Below are 19,194 nucleotides of genomic sequence, written 5' to 3' on the forward strand. Positions count from 1 at the left end.
TTTTCTTCAACAGTATTCTTTGAGGGGGTGTTTTTAAGTCAATTTTGATAAAAAAAAAATAAAAAATTCATCTATCTTCATATGTTTCTCTTATTTTAATCCAAATAAGTGATTTTCACATAGATTTAAGTTTTTTATCGTGATTTTGTTGTTTGAGTGTTACATTGCTCGTCTTGTGTGATGTTGTTTGATTTTCTGTTTTGTTGCGGAGTTCGCTTGATTCTTTTTGAAATATCGGTTTTAGCCAATTACATATTTAATTAATGATTCTAGCGTCTACGTTGTAGATCCAGAGTCATGTTTATTCCGATCACTTTGATTTTATCATATTATCTGTATGTATTTTGTCGTTATATGTTATTAACTTCAATGATGCGAGGTTGTTAATCTTTTACGTTTCTAACGATGTTAATTTTTTTTTTTATTTTAAAATTTTAACGATGTTGAATATGTGGTTGTATTTTATGTACTTTATCATATCAAATAAATAAATATCGTTTTAAACAATATGGTTGAAGGTTGAACTAATAAATTTGTTTTAAAAAGTAAAATTAGCAAAAAAGAATAAATATTATCTACTTACCTTAAAAGGAAAAGAATTGACATTGCCAGCTATATAGCAGTAAGTACATTCATTCCATTTTGACCGTTATTTACAAAATACAACTAAGCATGCATTGCAATTGTATCACTTTCTTATAAACACGCATTTTCTTCTTTTACTAACCTTTTCCAATTAATTACAATAACACACACTTCTAATTAATTAACCCAATTACTTAATCCTCCACCTCTCTCCGGCGTCGCTCTCAATCGGAATGGCCGTTTAGGGTTTCGTTTCTCCGATCGCCGCCGTTCGCAGAGATGTCGCGCCAGTCGACTGGTTCCGCTTTCACCCAATCAAAAACTCTTGATAATAAATATGTATGTCGTTTCTTCATCCATTTTGATTTTTTTTTTTCAATTAATCTTTTCGTAATTGAAGAAAAAAATGCTGTTGGAAAATGTTAATATCATTGTTTTTTGAAGTTTGAATTGTTGAATTTGAATTATTGCTTTGTGCATTGTTGAATTAAACACTGAAATTTGAAATTTGATTAGTGGAAGGTTTAGGTTGGTTTTTTGTTGTTGAAGTTAGAGAAATTTTAGTGCGGTTTTTGCTTAATCAGTGTGATATGATGAATGATGAAGTTATCGATTATGATATGATTGTAGTAATGGTGAGGTTGATAATGTAGTAGTTGAATTGAAACCCTAGAAAGCAAGCTGATGGTAAGCGTAAGGGCGCAGGTGTAATGTGGAAAAGTAGCAGGCAGTAAAATTGAATCAGCGATGGTGGTTGTAGTAATGAGTTAAAGATAATTTCGCGGGAATATGTTGGTGTTGAAGGTAGTTGTGATGCGTGCCAGAGGCAAGGGATACTCCCACCGAATTGGATTGTGGAAGTTTCTAATCTATTTATTTTTTTCAATTGCGTAATCGAGTGTTAAATGGTTTTTGGACGAACGTGTGTTAAATGGTTTATGGACGAACGCGTGTTAAATGTTTTTTTTTTTGACAAACGCTTGTTAAATGTCTTTTATTTTGATTATTATCATTGTTTATTCTACAAGTGATTTTTATTATCGTTGATTGATTTTTTTAATTGAACTTTTTAAATGTTGGAGAGTGTGTAGAGGGAATGCACTTGGAAGGATTGTATTTATATTTCACATGTATGAGTATCATTTGTAAGTTTTTTTTTTTTGAAGTTGCATATGGAATTGACTTGTTTACATGTGATCTTTGGAGCAGATGCTTGGAGATGAGATTGGGAAAGGAGCTTATGCTCGAGTTTACAAAGGTTTGGACTTGGAGAATGGAGATTTTGTTGCAATTAAACAAGTTTCTTTGGAGAATATTGCTCAGGAGGATCTTAACATTATCATGGTATACAATGCATTTTAATATCATCCGTTTTCTTTTTAAAATTTTAGGGTAGCTATTAATTATAAATGGTTAGGTCTTGATGGCATCCTTGGTGGAGTTAATTTTGGTCCGAATTGAAATTGGACACACCAAGGATTGTATGATTAAAGTGGGATTACCAGGAAGTAATATGCAAATCGTATGAAATTTGAAGACCCTAAGGTTTTAGGGCCTGCAACTCCCAACTTTGTTAGTTCGTTACTTTTTATGTTGGGCTTTTTGAAGCACACTTAAATTCCCAAAATATATTTGCAACAGATAAAACAACTAGCAAACTCATTACCGTTTCTTCTAGACTGTAACGCCTCTTTATCGTTGCTTTTTATTTTATTTTATTCACTAATCTGGGTGCTGTTTACCTGTGACTATGCTGTTATTGGATGGACGACTCAATGTTTATAGCAAGAAATTGATCTGTTAAAGGTAATTCTTTTCCTCAATGTTAGATTAGCAGTACATTATCAGTTAATTTTTCTTTTGCTTGATAGCCACTCAGGGTTTTATTTGTTCTATTCCTCCTATGTATATATTGTGCCTGAAGCTTTAGGCAATGATTTTGAATGACATGATACAACTGTTATTGCATTAAAAAGCACTCTTAAAACTATATTATATTGACGTAAATGACGTGTTGGATGTTATTGTAGAGACAGAGCACTCTATAAAAAAATAAAAATAATGCTCTATTTCTTAATGCTTGACTCTTAATCCTTATTAATACAGAAAACAATAATGAAAATAAAGACAGAAACTAATTCTCAGAGATAGTTTAAGATATTTTATGATAGAATAGTGACGTGGCAATATAGTTTTTAGATATTCTAATTTCTAACATATATGATTTCAATGTAAATAGGCAAAGTTGGGTTGTTTTGCATTGTCGTAGAATGTAATGGCCACAATGGCTGTGATTGGCCGTGACAACCATAACTGTTAAAATGTGATGTGATGTGATGGTTTCAGTGGTTAGGTGCCACGATGCTAGGTGTAACCCTGTGATTGACTACAATGCTACTTTTCCTTGTCTGCTGATGCTGTAATAATTAATAATTTATTGTCTTAGTCTTGGATTGGAATAATTCTGAAAAGTTTGGGATTTTGAGAATTCACGGAATTGCTAAACTTATTATATGATGTCGTTCTTTTTTAAATGATTATTATTTTGCAGAATTTGAATCACAAAAACATTGTAAAATATCTTGGATCTTTGAAGACAAAGAGTCACCTGCACATAGTTCTTGAGTAAGTGAGCTCAACTCTTCCTCAATGTTGTTAGATTTAATTGTGGGATCATTTGAAGGAGGGTATTTAGAGTAGTTAATTGATTTTGCTTCGCATTGTTTGCTGCAAATTCATAGGTATGTTGAGAATGGCTCACTTGCAAATATTATCAAGCCAAATAAATTCGGACCCTTTCCAGAATCGTTGGTTGCAGTTTATATTGCCCAGGTTTGTAGCCTTAACTGTTTGCCCTAAAAGTCTTTCTAAGATTTGGCTATTTTTTAATTTCATGCTAAAAGTATTATATAATGTGAAAGGTGTTGGAAGGCTTGGTTTACCTACATGAGCAAGGTGTTATCCATCGGGATATTAAAGGTGCAAATATATTGACAACTAAAGAGGTAAATTTTTTATGGTCCTATCGCATACTTGACCTTTGTATTTTAGAAACTTTAGTGGTTGCTTATGTGCAAATTGATTTCGTCACTATGTTAAGGTATATCTGTTCATAGGTTAGTTTTTCATCAAACAATTCATCCTTTTATTTTGGACTTGGTTAATTGTGTTTCATCTGGATGTAGTAGATGGTTGTTCTTAGTAATCTAAAATCACTGTTTAGCCATGTTAAGCTCTAGAGTGTGGATTTTTAGTGTTGAGCTTTATATTTTGAATCTTTCTTTGAAAAAGTGCATTTTGTATAATCCTTGCTTTTCTGTTTCATTGCCTGCCACATCAACTTTTGTTTTTTGTTTTAGTTATTTTCTTATGCTTCTTTACTGTATCTTGTTTGTGTTGATATTCAGTTTACTTTATAGCTAAAAATAAACGCAGATAGAAAATAGATGACAAAAGGAAGGAGTCCTTGCCTTGCGTTGTTTTGAGCATTATTATCACTCTTAAGCATTTTGCATTAAATTCAGAACGATGTGTATATGTTTTAATACCAACATCAGCTAATTACTAGGAATGTGGAGCATAATGTATTCTCCATAAAGTGTAAAAAGGAAAATAAAACAGCACGGAAAAAGAGTTAGCGATAGCAGAAAGAGATTGGACAGCTCTTTGACTTTCTTCTTTTGTGTCTGTTTTTTCTCCTTTTGTTGAGGATTTCTTATACATCAGCATTTTTAATCATCTGTGATAAATTATTCATTTATGAACAATTTTTTTTTGTCAGCCTGCTTTATGTTTGCATTACAGTGTCACCACGGGTTTCCGTTCACACCACCCGTTGTTCGAGGATATTTTCCCGTGCAATTTTAATGAAAACCATAGGAAAATAATGTGGAACAAAAACAGTACATCTGGGATAATACAGAAAGTTCTAAAAAATCAAACTAAACTGTGGAAAAATATCTACTTTATGTCTGCATTACAGTGTCACCACGGGTTCCCTTTTATTCAAGTCTCTTTTTAAACATAAACTGCATTATATTTGCATTACTGTATCTTGGTTTTGTTTTTTTCTTTGTTCTAGATCTATTTAGAAAATTTGCTTTAATTTCTTGATTTATGCTTTCAGGGTCTTGTCAAACTTGCTGATTTTGGTGTTGCAACAAAATTAACAGAAGCTGATGTTAACACTCATTCAGTTGTTGGAACACCATACTGGATGGCGCCGGAGGTATTAATGTTATGATATTATTCTGCTAAATCATTTGGTTAGAGCTTGTGACCATTATCATATCTAAATTCTTTTCTAAGACCAGACTGGTATGCGAAGATATTAGAGGACCCTTTTTTTTTGCAGTTTTTAGCAACTTTGCCTCACTGTTCAGTTTGTGTTTTTAGGAGAAACTTTCATTTTATCCCACATGTACTGTGTTCCTTATCTCATTTTGGTTTGGTTTTTCAGGTTATAGAAATGTCTGGAGTTTGTGCAGCTTCTGACATTTGGAGTGTTGGCTGTACAGTTGTTGAGCTTCTTACATGTGTGCCTCCTTATTATGATTTGCAGCCTATGCCGGCTCTTTTCCGTATTGTCCAGGTTTGCTTATGCACCATCATTCATGTTTCCTCAATCTATGAAGGTTCTTTGGACCTGGGTTTCTTTTAGAATTGTTTAGATAATGATGTTTGCATTTGATTGTACAACTATCAAGTTCATAATTGGAACAATTTTTGCTAGCATGCAATCTTAATATGCTCAATTATACAGTTATAATTTGATTTGTGTCTCTTGACTTTTCTCTCAGGATGACAATCCTCCAATTCCTGATAGCCTTTCGCCTGACATTACTGATTTTCTGCATCAATGCTTTAAGAAGGTAAATTAAATATCAGCCGTTGATGGGAAAATGTTTCTTAATGAACATGTCTTTTACTTGGATGCCGTTGTGATTGTGTATAACTTCTATTGGTGTATTCTCTCCATCTATCTTGAACTTTGTTCCCAACCCCCATCCATGATCTGACATGGGTCGGTTGTCGCTGTCAGTATAAGGATTTTTTTTTTTTTTTTTGCGCACTAGACTCTATCTCTATATATAACAAATAAAAAGTGGAAAGATGTTATATTACTTATCCTTAAGATTTTTGTCTGTACCATATATGGTTAGATTATTCATTAATTGCACAATAGTTAAGAAAGAAAGAACTGATTTTTACAACAAGGGATCTTCCAAAATGGAATTACGAATTGTTACGCGGGCATAATTCTGCTGTTTTTTAGATTGGTTTCCATAGTTACATAACTTGTTCTGCTACTGGACTGTTTCCAAATTGCTTGGTCATTTGAATGATTGGAGAAAAAGAAGGGAAATGAGGATATTTTCAAAAAAAATTGGGCCACTATTATTATGGCAATACTATTTCCAGCAATATTAGGTTGCGACAAATGAAAATTCACTAAAATACTATTATCCTATTTTGTGTTTATGTCTATTTTTTTTTTTGGTCAGGTAGCCTAGTGGCTAGAAATTCACTTTTAAAGTGAATAAGTGGGGTGTCCGGGGTTCGAACCCCGGCCCCTGCATATAATAATGCATTGTCCCTGCCAACTGAGCTATGCTCACGGGGACTTGTGTTTATGTCTATGTACACCAATCGTTTCTTAATTACTGGCTCTGCTATGGTCACACATTTGTATGACTATAATTTAAATTTTTAAGGGAATTATATGAACAAAGTGATTTTTTTTTTTTGTAATAATTGAAAGTAGCAGATATGCTGGAGCTTAAGTCATTAACTGATAATTTATTTTCACTCTTTTTTTGTTTGTAATAATATCCTATTTTGTTATTTTTGTTGCACATGTCAGGATGCTAGACAAAGGCCTGATGCTAAAACGCTGTTGTCTCACCCTTGGATTCAAAACTGCAGACGGGTCCTGCAGTCTTCTCTTCGTCATAGTGGAACATTAAGGTAGACAGTCTGGGATACTATTGCCATATTATGTTATTTATATTAGTTGAACCAAACCATATATAAGTATTTTGTTTAACTTCGTGATCTGACACCTGTCAGATCACATCATTCTATTGAAACTGTACTCATAATAAGTGATGTTTCCCTCTACCTATTTCGGGCGTTAAGATCTCTGTAAGACCACCTATTTCTGTCCATGCTTCATTTGTAAGTGTTAGGGTGTGTGTTGAGTACCCATATTGACTATAGGTATGGCCAAATTAGTCATTATAAAGGCTTGGACAATCTTTACCTTTTGAACTAGCTTTTAGAGTTGAGTTAGATATACTCAATATTTAAGGTGCTATCAGAGTCTATCATAGATTTGTTAATAGGCCACCCATATTTGTCCATATTCCTGATGTTCAATCTTGGGCATAACGAGATGTGCTAAGATCTGTATTATTGGGCCACCCGCATTTTGTCCGTGCTTCAAAGTGTCCAGTTCTGAGCATGAGGGGGTTTGTTGAAATCCCGCATTACCTAGAGAATCAGAGATATGGAAAATTTAGTCCTTATAAGGCTTGGGAAATCCTCACCTCACGAGCTTGCAAGTGAGCATTATGTATCACTTGGCCTTTTCTTACGGTAGTCATTCTCTAATAGACTGATTGGATAGGGCTTTAACAATCACCCCTATCCAAGGGGTTTGTCTCTCACATCCATATCTATGGGAATACCCTGACTTTGTTTTTGTGTGTGTGTAATCCTGCTTTTCTCATTTTCCCAATGAACCCCAAGAACTACTTTGGTTTCATCCCCTATAGCAGATAGCTTGACACAGTAGTTTTTTGCATCGACATTCCTCAATGGGTAGCTGCTCACTGTGAGAGAATAGAGATTACCACTTCTCATGTACTACTTCTGGTTGTGCCCTTTATTTACACTTGTCTAGCTGTCCTGTATCTGTCTGAGTTAGCTACATAATTGTTTCAGTTAGTTATACCTAGACTACTTTGTAAATAACGAATATTAACACGACAGTGGGGTCAAAATGATTTTTCTTACCTAATGCATAATCAAGCTGTCAGTTTCCCTATACTCATAAACTTCTATTTTGTCTTATAATTCTTTGAGAAGAATGGGGGAATAGTAACGTGGATCATATTATGCATGTTTTATTAGTTTTCCACTGGATTTGTAGTATATCTGCCAACTACTGGTGGTCACTTTGAAGATAAATTTTCTCTAATTCAAGAAATGGAAGATTAATTAGTTTTTGATGCATATACTGCCAGATTTTTTTTTTTTTTTTTGAATTATTGTATACTTCCGTTTGGTTTTAGCTCTGTAATTGCTACAGTTTTTTAGTCGAATGGTGCTACCTCTTGCAGAAATATAGAGGAAGGTGCTTCTACAAATGGAAAAGCTTCTGATGGTGATCATAAGCTTGCAGGTGAAAACTCTTCTGTGCAGAAAGAGGTCAGTGTTGGTGGGGAGCTATAAGGACTTCCATTTTCTCTTTTCTACTGGGGCTGATAATCAGTGGCGGAGCCATGTACACTTGAGGGGTTGCAACTGCATCCCATGAATTTTAAAAATTTGAACCAATAAGCATGTAGTTTTATCATTTTGAATCTCCTCGCTATGTTTTACTGCTTTAGCCTGCAACTGTTTTACTGCTTTAGCCTGCAACTGTTTTACTGCTTTACTGCTTTGCCCTGCAACTGTTTTATTGCTTTACTGCTTTACCCTGCAACTGTTTTACTGCTTTAACCTGCTGTACATCTTTCTATATTTCCAAGTGGAGTAGTGTTTGCTAGTATTTGAATTTAAAATGTATGAGAAATAGAACGTATGAGTTGCTGGCTAGCTTAATCCCCATGCATCCATTATTATTCCAGCGTAAGTGGAGTAGTGTTTGCATTAATAGGATGCATGGGGATTAATAGGTTCATTGATATTGATGTTTTTTCTTGTAATAAGGATTAGAGGGAATATAATAGTTTTTTTTTTGTAATTAATTTAAGGTAAATTTTTAAATAACTTGAAATTTCTTTGTGTATTTGTAGACCGTACGTAAAATTTACCAAAAAATTGAATTTATTTTTAAATAACAAAATAAATATAAAATATAATATAACATTGAATGGTTGGATGATGAGTGCATATAAAATATAATATAACATCGAATGGTTGGATGATGAGTACATAACCAACAAAACTCTAGGGGTGTCGGAGTGTTTACCTTAATTTATTTGTCATGCATGTTTAAATTATATAATATAACTTATCCATTAATAAAATTAGAAGTGTATGTTTTAAAATGATGAAATATTTATTCAACAATCTCATAACATGATACCACACAGAAGACAATTGTAGAGTATGTACATAATTTTTTAAATATATATTATCTTTAGGGTGATAAAGAGTGCTCTTTGAAGAAGGTAAACTAGCCCACCTAAATTGGCTCTTAGGGCTTTGATTAAAGAACTAAAATAGAAATATTATGTTGGAATGTGGTGAAAAGTGCTCTAAGGACACTTTTTAAATGTTTAAAACTTTTTTTTTTTCCAATGAAAAACTGCTACTTTTAATTTTGTTAACAATTTTTAAAACTTGTTAGCATAATCTTTATATATATATATATATATATATATATATATATATATATATTATAATTATTGATTAAAGTTCCAAAGGTTGAACCCCCTAACCTAGGGTCCTGGCAACGCCACTGCTGATAATTTCATTAATTTGAAACTAACCATAAACAATAAATCTAGATACTGGGAGTAACTGAATGTAATTTTAGTACACTCTCAACTTTAATTTGCATATTGTAGGGCACTGCGGCTGCTGAAAGCTGCAGATCTCAAGATGGAAATGCTTCGGATTCTAATTTTCCCAATGAAAGAACAGAAAAGGCTGATGATGTCCCATCGGATGAGGTTCTTACCTTAGCCATCCATGAGAAGTCCGTTCAACAAATTGGTTCTAGCAAACCCTCTTCTGATGGAGAAATGGGTAGCTCTGAGCCAACTGGTAATCATGAAATTTCAAACACTGAAGGCGTGATCAACGGAGAAGTTGGATCACCACAGTCAAGAGGAATGACTAATAAGGTTGGAGGAAAATCATTTGGTTTTGGACCAAGAGGTCTTGATAAAGGTCCCGCAAAGGTAAAGAATTTCATATTTGTTATGGCTGATTGAAAGATTTGTTGATTATTGACTTGGTTATTATTATTATTATTATTATTATTTTTAATAAGCTAAACTAGCCCACCTTGAGAGGAGCTCACTCCAAGGTTTCAAGCCACACCACCAGAACCCAAATGGGTTATTGACCTGGTTATTATTGATTATTTTGTTTTATTGTCACACACACACACACACACACATATGTAATATATATAATATGATAAACCAAGCCTTGCCCCATTAAGTGAGATCAAGTGATACACTTTTGCTCTATTCGAAACCAAATTTACAGCAAGTCCATTTAGAGTATGGTCCTTTTAATTGTTTCTCCTAATTTTTTTGAGTCCTTTTCTCCTCGTTTTAAATTGGATTGTTTTCATTTTGATCCCTTTTGTGCAACTATGCCTCTCTCTCGGTTCTTCTTAAATGAGAGAATCACCTTAGATGAGTTTCTGGCATACATTTTTTTTAGTTGAACTTGCTTACCCTTCTGTTGATATTATCCACCATTTTAAAGAATCAAATTTGCAGACATCAATTTTTATTTTGTTCATTTTGAAATTGAGTTATAAAATGATTAAGTACTTCTGAGCAATACTTTGGGTAGTTCTTTACCCGATATATGTGACCAGATTTTCTGCAACCCTTAGACACGAGATTGGATCGAGTCTACCGAGGTGTTGCTTAAAGCTTCACTGTTTAAAGTATTGATGCTATAACTCTTCAAGAAAACATGTTTTTCTTTTTTGGAAGATACAATTTATAAACTTGTCTGGTTGCAATCTGAAGGCAATGAAGATGCTGCACCCTGCGGAAGGAAATGGGCTGAGTAAATTTAGTGACCCTCCAGGAGATGCCTACTTGGATGATTTATTTCCGTTAGACAAACGACATGGGGAGGTTGTAGGTGAGGCATCCACATCTACATCCACTTCACATATGGCAAAAGGCAATGCATCTATGATTGATGGAGGGGAAAAGGACCTGGCAAAAGAGTTGAGAGCTACAATTGCACGAAAGCAGTGGGAGAAAGAGAGTGAAATTGGACAGGCAAATAATGGTGGGAACCTTTTACACCGAGTGATGATAGGTGTTCTAAAAGACGATGTGATTGATATAGATGGTTTGGTATGTTAGTCGGTTTTCATAATTAATCTCTTTTTTCTCTGTTTAAAATCCCATGTTTGTATCCTTTTAACTTTTTGTGGCCTCATTTTTTTTATCAGGTATTTGATGAAAAACTTCCTGGAGAGAACCTTTTTCCTCTGCAGGTACCAAGGCCTTTTCCTCTGTCCTCAGCATAACATACACCTATCTCATGTAGTCTGCTCTAATAATTTGTTGGCATCTCATATATTCTTTCTCTTAGTTTGTATTTTATGTTATGGATGTGGGTGCATCTTTATTGAATGTGAGGTAGAATACACTTGTCCTGCAAAAATGACTATATTAGAGCCTATGTTTGGAAGATTTTTTTTTTATTTGTTCTTTGTTTAACCCTCTGCTTCTGTGCTACACACCATGGGTATGGTTTAGTACATGGTCATCTTGTGAGGTATACATCACATCTTTGGTGTACAATAATCTGACACATGGAAGAGAATGGTAGAGGGCAAGAGACAGGGAGGGAAGGAAAAAAAGCACTGCACTCCATGTATTGTCCCCAATTCGTGTGATATCTAATGTATTGATGTGTCCTTTTGGTGTTCTTTATTTCAATTGTTTTCAGAGTTAAATGTTTTTGGCCCCTATAAAATCAGCAACATGTTGATTTTAGTTCCTATAAACTATATTTTTTAGTCCCAAAAACATGCAAAAATTGTGTGCTTTTAGTCCCTGACAAGAGAATAGTGGGGGACGAAAAATATACTACCTTTACTATGTTAGATTCAAAATGTATGAACTTTTTATGGGGACAAAAATTACTTTCAATTCTATTGGGACTAAAAATATATTTAACCCTTTATTAAAATGACTGCTAGCTTCTTTTTTTTTTCCCTTGGGGGGTCCAACAATTCTGTCTGAGTTGTGTTTTTTTATCAAGGGGTCCTTTCGTTATTTTCTAACTGAAAATGTAACTCAAGTTGCTTTTTCTGCCACCTAAAAAATTGCATTTTGGCATCTTCTATTCACTTCCAACACTTGAACTCCATAGTGTATGTTTCCTTGATGCTTTCAGATAATTTTTTATTTTAAAAAAAAGAACAAGTTCTAGACTCTGTTGATTTCAAAAAATTATAACTTCCAATTTTTCAGACAATACTTTTCTCTGCTATGTAACTTCTTTTCAATTTTATAGTGACATTTTATCTGCTGCCCCTCACTTTATCCTCAGACATTTAACAACCATCCTCTGCATGTGAAACATGCTTCAATGCAGAGAAATTTTTTAAAATTGGCCTACCAATGTTTTTGTATGTGAGACATGCATTTGTGATGTATTTACCATTACTTTGTAGGCCGTTGAGTTCAGCAAATTAGTTGGTTCATTAAAACCAGAGGAATCAGAAGACGTGATTGTCTCTGCTTGTCAGAAACTCATTGGTATATTTCAGCAGCGGTCAGAGCAGAAGATTGTTTTTGTTACCCAGCATGGTTTACTTCCGCTAACTGACTTGCTAGATGTTCCTAAAACTCGTGTATGCTGTCCATCTTGATACTTCATTTGACTTTTAATTATTGAATGACACAGCTGACAAATAAGTAATTGGGATGGAAACATCTTAAATTCAATGGATGTTTCAGGTCATATGTTCTGTGCTTCAGCTTATAAATCAAATAATTAGAGACAACACTGATTTTCAAGAAAATGCTTGTCTTGTTGGATTGGTAAGTCCCATGTATGTTTTATGCTCCTTTCCCTATACCTCTATTTGATTATTTGTTGGATTAAATTCTACATTAAAATGTCTAATTAATGTTAGGGAGGCTCATTGGTCTAATTGTTGGTTCCACTCAGTATCCTTCATTATTATTATTTGGGCATGATAGTGCTGTAATCTTGAGGAAGAATTTTACAAATCTTCTATGAAATAAACCAACAAACAATGCATAGCAATTTCATTGTCACACTGTTGAATTAAGGTTTATTTAATTTGTAAATTATCTAATTTTATATCATTGACATGCTGCTTTTGTTGTTTTTATGTGTGTGCTGGTTCCACTCAGTGTTCTTCATTATTATTATTTGGACATGACAGTGCTGTAATCTTGAAGAAGAATTTTACAAATCTTCTATGAAATAAACCAATAATGCATAGCAATTTCATTGTCACACTGTTGAACTAAGGTTTATTTAATTTGTAAATTATCTAATTATTATATCATTGACATGTAGGTTTTGTTGTTTTTATGTATGTGCTGGTGTCATTTAGCAATCTTCTTGCATGATCAAGGTTCTGGGTTTTGATTGCATAACTGACCAAGTAGCTATTTGGGAATAGTTCATAGAAATGATCATTTCCTTCAAAGGAAGCATAAAATCTGTTTGAGAAATGATATTTGTACAACCATTTTTGAGACAACTTTTGGGACAACCTTTTCTTCCCTCTTCTTTTAGGTTTACAGTCTAAAGCAAATTTTCTATCTGATTTCTCCTTGTAGGAAAAAATCTACTTTAGAGTATGTTGTCTCACTTCTTTACGTGATAAAATAATCATCTCCTTACCTAAAACATGTATTGGCTAAAGTAAGATCCAAGCAGGTGAAAAATCTTGGATAGATTTACCCTTCAAATTTACCTCCTTTAGGCCATATCCCTTATGCAAAGCCTTGTAAGGCGTAACCTTTAGATGCCTCATTGAAAAATCTTTCTCCTAGTGGTATTTCCTAAATTGAGCCTTCTTAATCCTCCCAAAAGGTGCGTAAGCACCGATCACATTAAAGGTGTCTTGTTCCACAATCCTAGCATTAACATTATGACGTCTTTGATCCATTTCATTTTTATATGACTAAGTTTTGCATTGGCTGTTTTATGAGATTAAGGATAAAAAATTGAAACAAGACTGCTTTAATTATAGATTTTCTATATGCTTGATTTTATCAGTGTCCTCAAATATTTTGGTTCAGCTATATTTAATGCAAAATTTCTTGGTAGATTCCTGCAGTCATGAGCTTTGCTGTACCCGATCGTCCCCGGGAGATTCGTATGGAAGCAGCTTATTTTTTTCAGCAGCTTTGTCAGTCAAGGTTTCAAGTTATTTTATTTGTTACCATTATGTGGATTTTATACTTCAAAAATAAGGCATTGAATTGATTGTTCACACTTGATGCAGTTCTTTGACGTTACAAATGTTTATAGCTTGCCGTGGAATACCTGTTTTGGTGGGATTTCTTGAAACTGATTATGCCAAGTACAGGTCAGTTATTTTTATAAATTTTGCTTATGTAGAATTAAATTTTACATTTATAGTCTGCAGTGCTATGGTTATGCCAAGATGTGGCATTGCAACAGAAATGGCATGGGTTTATCTGATGCTATTTTTGGGAAATAAATGATCTGATATGGGATCATCTTAAAACCACATAAGGCTCTCTTTTCATCTGTATTATTATGATGTTTTCTTCAGCACATAACAGACTTTCCTGTTTTTTATATTTGCTTCTTCTAGTTTGCATGAGTTTAATCTTGTAATTTGCAATAAATTCTCGTATTTTGTACAATGAAAACTGACTGACTCAACTTCTGTCTCAGGGAAATGGTTCATCTGGCTATTGATGGCATGTGGCAGGTATTTAAGCTTCAGCAATCAACACCTAGAAATGATTTTTGTCGCATTGCCGCTAAAAATGGCATACTCCTTAGGCTTATAAATACACTTTATAGCTTAAATGAGTCAACACGATTAGCATCTATGTCTGCTGGGAGTGGATTTTTAGTTGATGGTTCGACTCAACGGCCACGTTCTGGTATCTTGGATCCTACACATCCTTTTTTCGGTCAGAATGAGGCACTGCTCTCTTCAGCGGATCAGCAAGATCTCACTAAACTAAGGCATGGAGCACTTGATCATCACTTAGAGTCTTCACATAGAAGGTCAGATTCTAACTACCAAATGGATGTTGATAGACCTCAATCAAGCAATGCTGCAGCTGAAGCTGTGCCACTAGAGATGAGTTTGAATCTTGCATCCAGGGAATCTTCAGCGGGTACATTGAAAGAGAGAGAGAACGCAGATCGTTGGAAAAGTGATCCCTCTCGAGCTGATGTTGAACTCAGACAACGTCTTAGTATTTCTGGCAACAGAAAATCAACAGATAGGTCTTCAAAATTGACAGAAACTTCCTCGAACGGGTTATCAGCAACAGGAGCTACTCAGCAAGAGCAAGTTAGGCCTCTTCTTAGCTTGTTGGAGAAAGAGCCCCGATCTGGACGTTTCTCTGGACAGCTTGAATATGTACGTCAGTTTTCAGCGTTAGAAAGACATGAAAGTGTACTCCCTTTGCTTCATGCCTCTGAGAAGAAAACGAACGGTGAACTGGACTTTTTGATGGCAGAATTCGCAGGTAATAAAGTTCTGTCTGCTTCTTTGATGAAGATATTTCAAATGGATAAATAACAGAAATCTACCTGTTACAATTCTGATAACAGTGGGAGTAAACTTAATTTCGTTGAATTACTAACTAACTAATTACAATAGTAAACACCTGACTGAAGGTAGTTTAGTTAGTTTTTTTTTTTTTTTTTTTTTGCGGGAGGTAGTTTAGTTAGTTACTGAGGCTGAATAATCTAGAATGCAACAAAACACATACATGGAAGAGAGTATAGAATAATTAGCCAACAAAGAAACATTCTGTTTTATTTTTTTACATTCACTTCAATGCTTTCTTTGTGGATTGTTGTCTTTATTTGTTTGCTGTGGACTTTTTTATGGTTGTGCAGATGTTTCTCAACGTGGAAGGGAAAACGGAAATCTTGACTCCAGTGCTAGAGTGTCTCAAAGAGTTGCTCCCAAGAAATTAGGGACTTTTGGTTCTAGTGAAGGAGCTGCTTCCACATCTGGGATCGTATCTCAGACAGCATCAGGTGTATTGTCTGGTTCAGGTGTTCTAAATGCTAGACCAGGTAGTGCTACTTCATCTGGACTACTTTCCCACATGGTTTCATCATTGAATGCAGAAGTTGCAAAAGAGTACCTTGAAAAGGTGGCAGATCTTCTGCTTGAGTTTGCACAAGCAGACACAACAGTGAAGTCTTATATGTGTAGTCAAAGCTTGCTCAGTCGACTTTTCCAGATGTTTAATAGGGTAGAACCACCTATTTTGTTGAAGGTACTACACAACATATCCTTTATGGAATTTAGCATATATTCCACTGCATAGTTTCTAACCATTTTGGCATTGGTATATTTTTAGATACTGAGGTGTATTAATCACCTGTCAACTGATCCAAATTGCTTAGAAAATCTTCAGCGTGCTGAGGCAATAAAATACTTGATACCAAATCTTGAACTCAAAGAAGGGTCTCTTGTATCAGAGATACATCATGAGGTGAGTCATACTTACCTTCCTTCTATTAAAATTTAGTTGTGGCTCATAAATGCTATTTATTATTTGTTAAATATTTTAAAAACTTATTTCAACATGTGATTGATTGGTAGTGGACTAGCTACTGGTAGGTAAAAAACATATAAAACATACATGTATTTCTCGTTAACTTTCAGTTAGGAACCCCAACCCGAACCCATTGAAGTTGAAATTAAAGATCGAATGAATCAAAAGAATAGAATCATATTATTCAAAACTGAACAGCAAATGGAGCATAAAATTCTTCCTTAGGGGTCTCCTCTTCACGGAGGATATCTCCTTTCACACACATGCCATCAAATATACAGAACGGCGTCTTCCATCTTTTAATCCCCTATTTATTTATTTAACTAATATCATCTTGCTAACTAACTATCCTAATTGTTCCCAACTAATTTTCCCTTCTTCCCTATCTTGACCCTTTATGTACCATGTTTACTCACTAGTACTACTTGCGAGTTGCGTTTGTACCAAGTAAAAAAAAAATAGCAGTTGTCAGGCAGTAACTACAGGGTTCTTTTGCTATGCTAAAAATAAATAAAATATTAGCACCAACAGTATTATAAGTCTAGCATTGTGGTATGTGTGTGTTGAAAGTTGGCTTGAATCTCATCTTTCATTTCTCTTTCGTAGGTCCTGAACGCATTGTTCAACTTATGCAAGATAAATAAGAGGAGACAGGAACAGGCAGCCGAAAATGGAATCATTCCCCACCTGATGCAATTCATCACATCAAACTCTCCTCTCAAACAATATGCATTGCCTCTGTTGTGTGACATGGCTCATGCATCTCGTAACTCAAGGGAGCAGTTAAGGGCTCATGGTGGTTTGGATATCTATTTGAACCTTCTTGAGGATGAGTTTTGGTCTGTAACAGCACTAGATTCAATTGCTGTTTGCTTGGCCCATGACAATGATAATAGGAAGGTTGAACAAGCATTGCTAAAGAAGGATGCAGTTCAGAAGCTTGTGATATTCTTCCAGAGCTGTCCAGAGGCGCATTTTGTACACATATTGGAGCCATTCTTGAAAATTATCACGTATAAAGTCTAAATCCTTTCTCTTCACTTGTCCAATTAAGTATTTAGTTGTTTGCCCTTTAGTGCTTTTATTATTTGCTAAACTTGTTTTGCACTGATGGGTTATAAACAAAGTTGTGCACCAAAATTCCTTTTCTTATTATGAGGTTAATGAATATAGGATAGACAAGTATTTTGCATTTTTTAAGGAAAGTAAATGGATTACAGGTGAGAAGGATAGATATTTTCCTGGGGGGGGGGGGGGGGGGGGGAAGTCAGAAACTCAGATATGTTAGCTCACAGAAGTACCTAGAGATCTTTGTTATGTGATATTTTACGCAGCCAAATATAATTTTCTATGTTATTCTTCTAATGTTAACATTTTTACTTTCATTGCACTGAGTTTTTATTTAATGTCATATAATAACCATATTGCAGAAAATCTGCCCGGATCAATACTACTTTGGCTGTTAATGGATTAACTCCATTACTCATTGCAAAGCTTGATCATCAAGATGCTATAGCTCGGCTTAATTTACTGAGGCTTATAAAGGTATGCATATATTATACTTGTTATAAAATATCTGGTCGGTGCTACCACAATACTTCATCCCAAATCCTGTCTTAATTCGATAGATTGAGTAGAAAATTGTTTTATTTTAATGTACATGTGGCTTAGTGTAAAACATGTATGAATGGAACATCCAAGTTTGTGTTTGAATAGGTTTTTGCTCCAAAAGCAACTATACTTACATATCTCTTGAAAATGTTCTGGCAGGCTGTTTATGAGCATCACCCTCAGCCCAAGAAACTGATTGTGGAGAATGATCTACCGGAGAAACTTCAAAACTTGATAGGGGAACGCAGAGATGGTCAAGTGTTGGTCAAACAGATGGCAACTTCATTGCTTAAAGCACTACACATAAACACCGTTTTGTAAATTAGTTTGTAATGGCCATTTTCCTGGATGTATATTTATTTCATTGGGGGAAAAGGTTTTCAATTGTTGTATAGAAGTTTCCCCTTTATCTGGTTTGCTTATTTTACTGCGTTTGGTTGAGTGAAAAAAATATAACATAGGGCTAGAAGTTTTTTTTGACTCTTTGGTGGTTATTTAAGTGGGTGGATGATTTCTTATGCTCAATGGCCTTTTTTTTGGCCAGGTATGTGCATTTAATGTATGGATACAGGGTTGAAAAATATAAAGGTACTGCTTTAGGGAACTGTTTATTTTACTCACTTGAGTTTTTTTCCTTTTTGGTTACAAAATAAATCATTCACTAGAGTTATTGATAAACTACAGAGTAAATTCATATTGTAATGTCCTGCAAACACAACTCAGGCGGTCGCTGCAAGGACAATATTATGCAGGGGCCGGGGTTCGATCCCTAGCTTCTTCACATTTAAAATATGTGCGTCTCAGCCACTAGATTATTTGACCAAAAAAATATGTATACTGTAATATCTTAAGATCTTTTTTAATCGAAAATATCTGGAGAATATACAACATTACCTGCGTCATCTATATTATTGATAACAATGTGATAGGAACTAGTACCTGAATCGGAATTAATTGTTAGAATAGGCGTTTATTGATGATGGAATAAGATAAGATTACACCAAAATAGTATAATAAACTTACAGTGAATGAGAAAAATGAAAATGCATTTTAATTTCAATAGTTTCCCAAGAAATTTGCAAGTCTTGGGTCTCACCCATCCATGAACTCAAAAGAGTTTGGTATTTCAATCAATATCTAGTCCTAAAATAAATGTATTTTTTTTTTTTGAAGAACTCAATAAATGTTTTTAATTACGATTTTTTAAGGAAACAAACTTAATTCATGTTGTCGTTATAAATAGCTTTTACAATACAAGTAGGCATCAACTCAAACACATGAGGATAATTAT

The 19,194-nt window shown here is 34.3% G+C and overlaps 1 protein-coding gene across 1 annotated transcript; it reads left to right on the top strand.

Moving 5' to 3' along the window:
- Nucleotides 1-674: 674 nt before the first annotated feature.
- On the top strand, nt 675-18,519 carry LOC25492839 (MAP3K epsilon protein kinase 1). Its single transcript, XM_013601090.3, has 24 exons — nt 675-924; nt 1,795-1,929; nt 2,371-2,391; nt 3,137-3,210; nt 3,327-3,417; nt 3,507-3,590; nt 4,712-4,813; nt 5,045-5,176; nt 5,385-5,456; nt 6,449-6,552; nt 7,929-8,016; nt 9,384-9,719; nt 10,530-10,868; nt 10,967-11,011; nt 12,200-12,379; nt 12,486-12,569; nt 13,837-13,928; nt 14,015-14,098; nt 14,434-15,245; nt 15,622-16,010; nt 16,095-16,229; nt 16,899-17,305; nt 17,723-17,837; nt 18,063-18,519. Exons 1-24 carry the CDS (start codon nt 865-867, stop codon nt 18,222-18,224), a joined length of 4,143 nt encoding a protein of 1,380 aa, XP_013456544.2. The 5' UTR covers nt 675-864; the 3' UTR covers nt 18,225-18,519.
- The last annotated feature ends 675 nt before the right edge of the window (nt 18,520-19,194 follow it).

Source organism: Medicago truncatula, chromosome 4 (genome assembly GCF_003473485.1).
Source record: "Medicago truncatula cultivar Jemalong A17 chromosome 4, MtrunA17r5.0-ANR, whole genome shotgun sequence".
Lineage (NCBI taxonomy): Eukaryota > Viridiplantae > Streptophyta > Magnoliopsida > Fabales > Fabaceae > Medicago > Medicago truncatula.

Excerpts from the sequence above, each read along its gene's own strand:
- LOC25492839 (XM_013601090.3), top strand. The coding sequence starts at position 865 with ATGTCGCGCCAGTCGACTGGTTCCGCTTTCACCCAATCAAAAACTCTT. Across the intron at positions 12,380-12,485 it reads TAGATGTTCCTAAAACTCGT|GTCATATGTTCTGTGCTTCA; the intron begins GTATGCTGTCCA and ends TGGATGTTTCAG. Across the intron at positions 13,929-14,014 it reads CAGCAGCTTTGTCAGTCAAG|TTCTTTGACGTTACAAATGT; the intron begins GTTTCAAGTTAT and ends CACTTGATGCAG.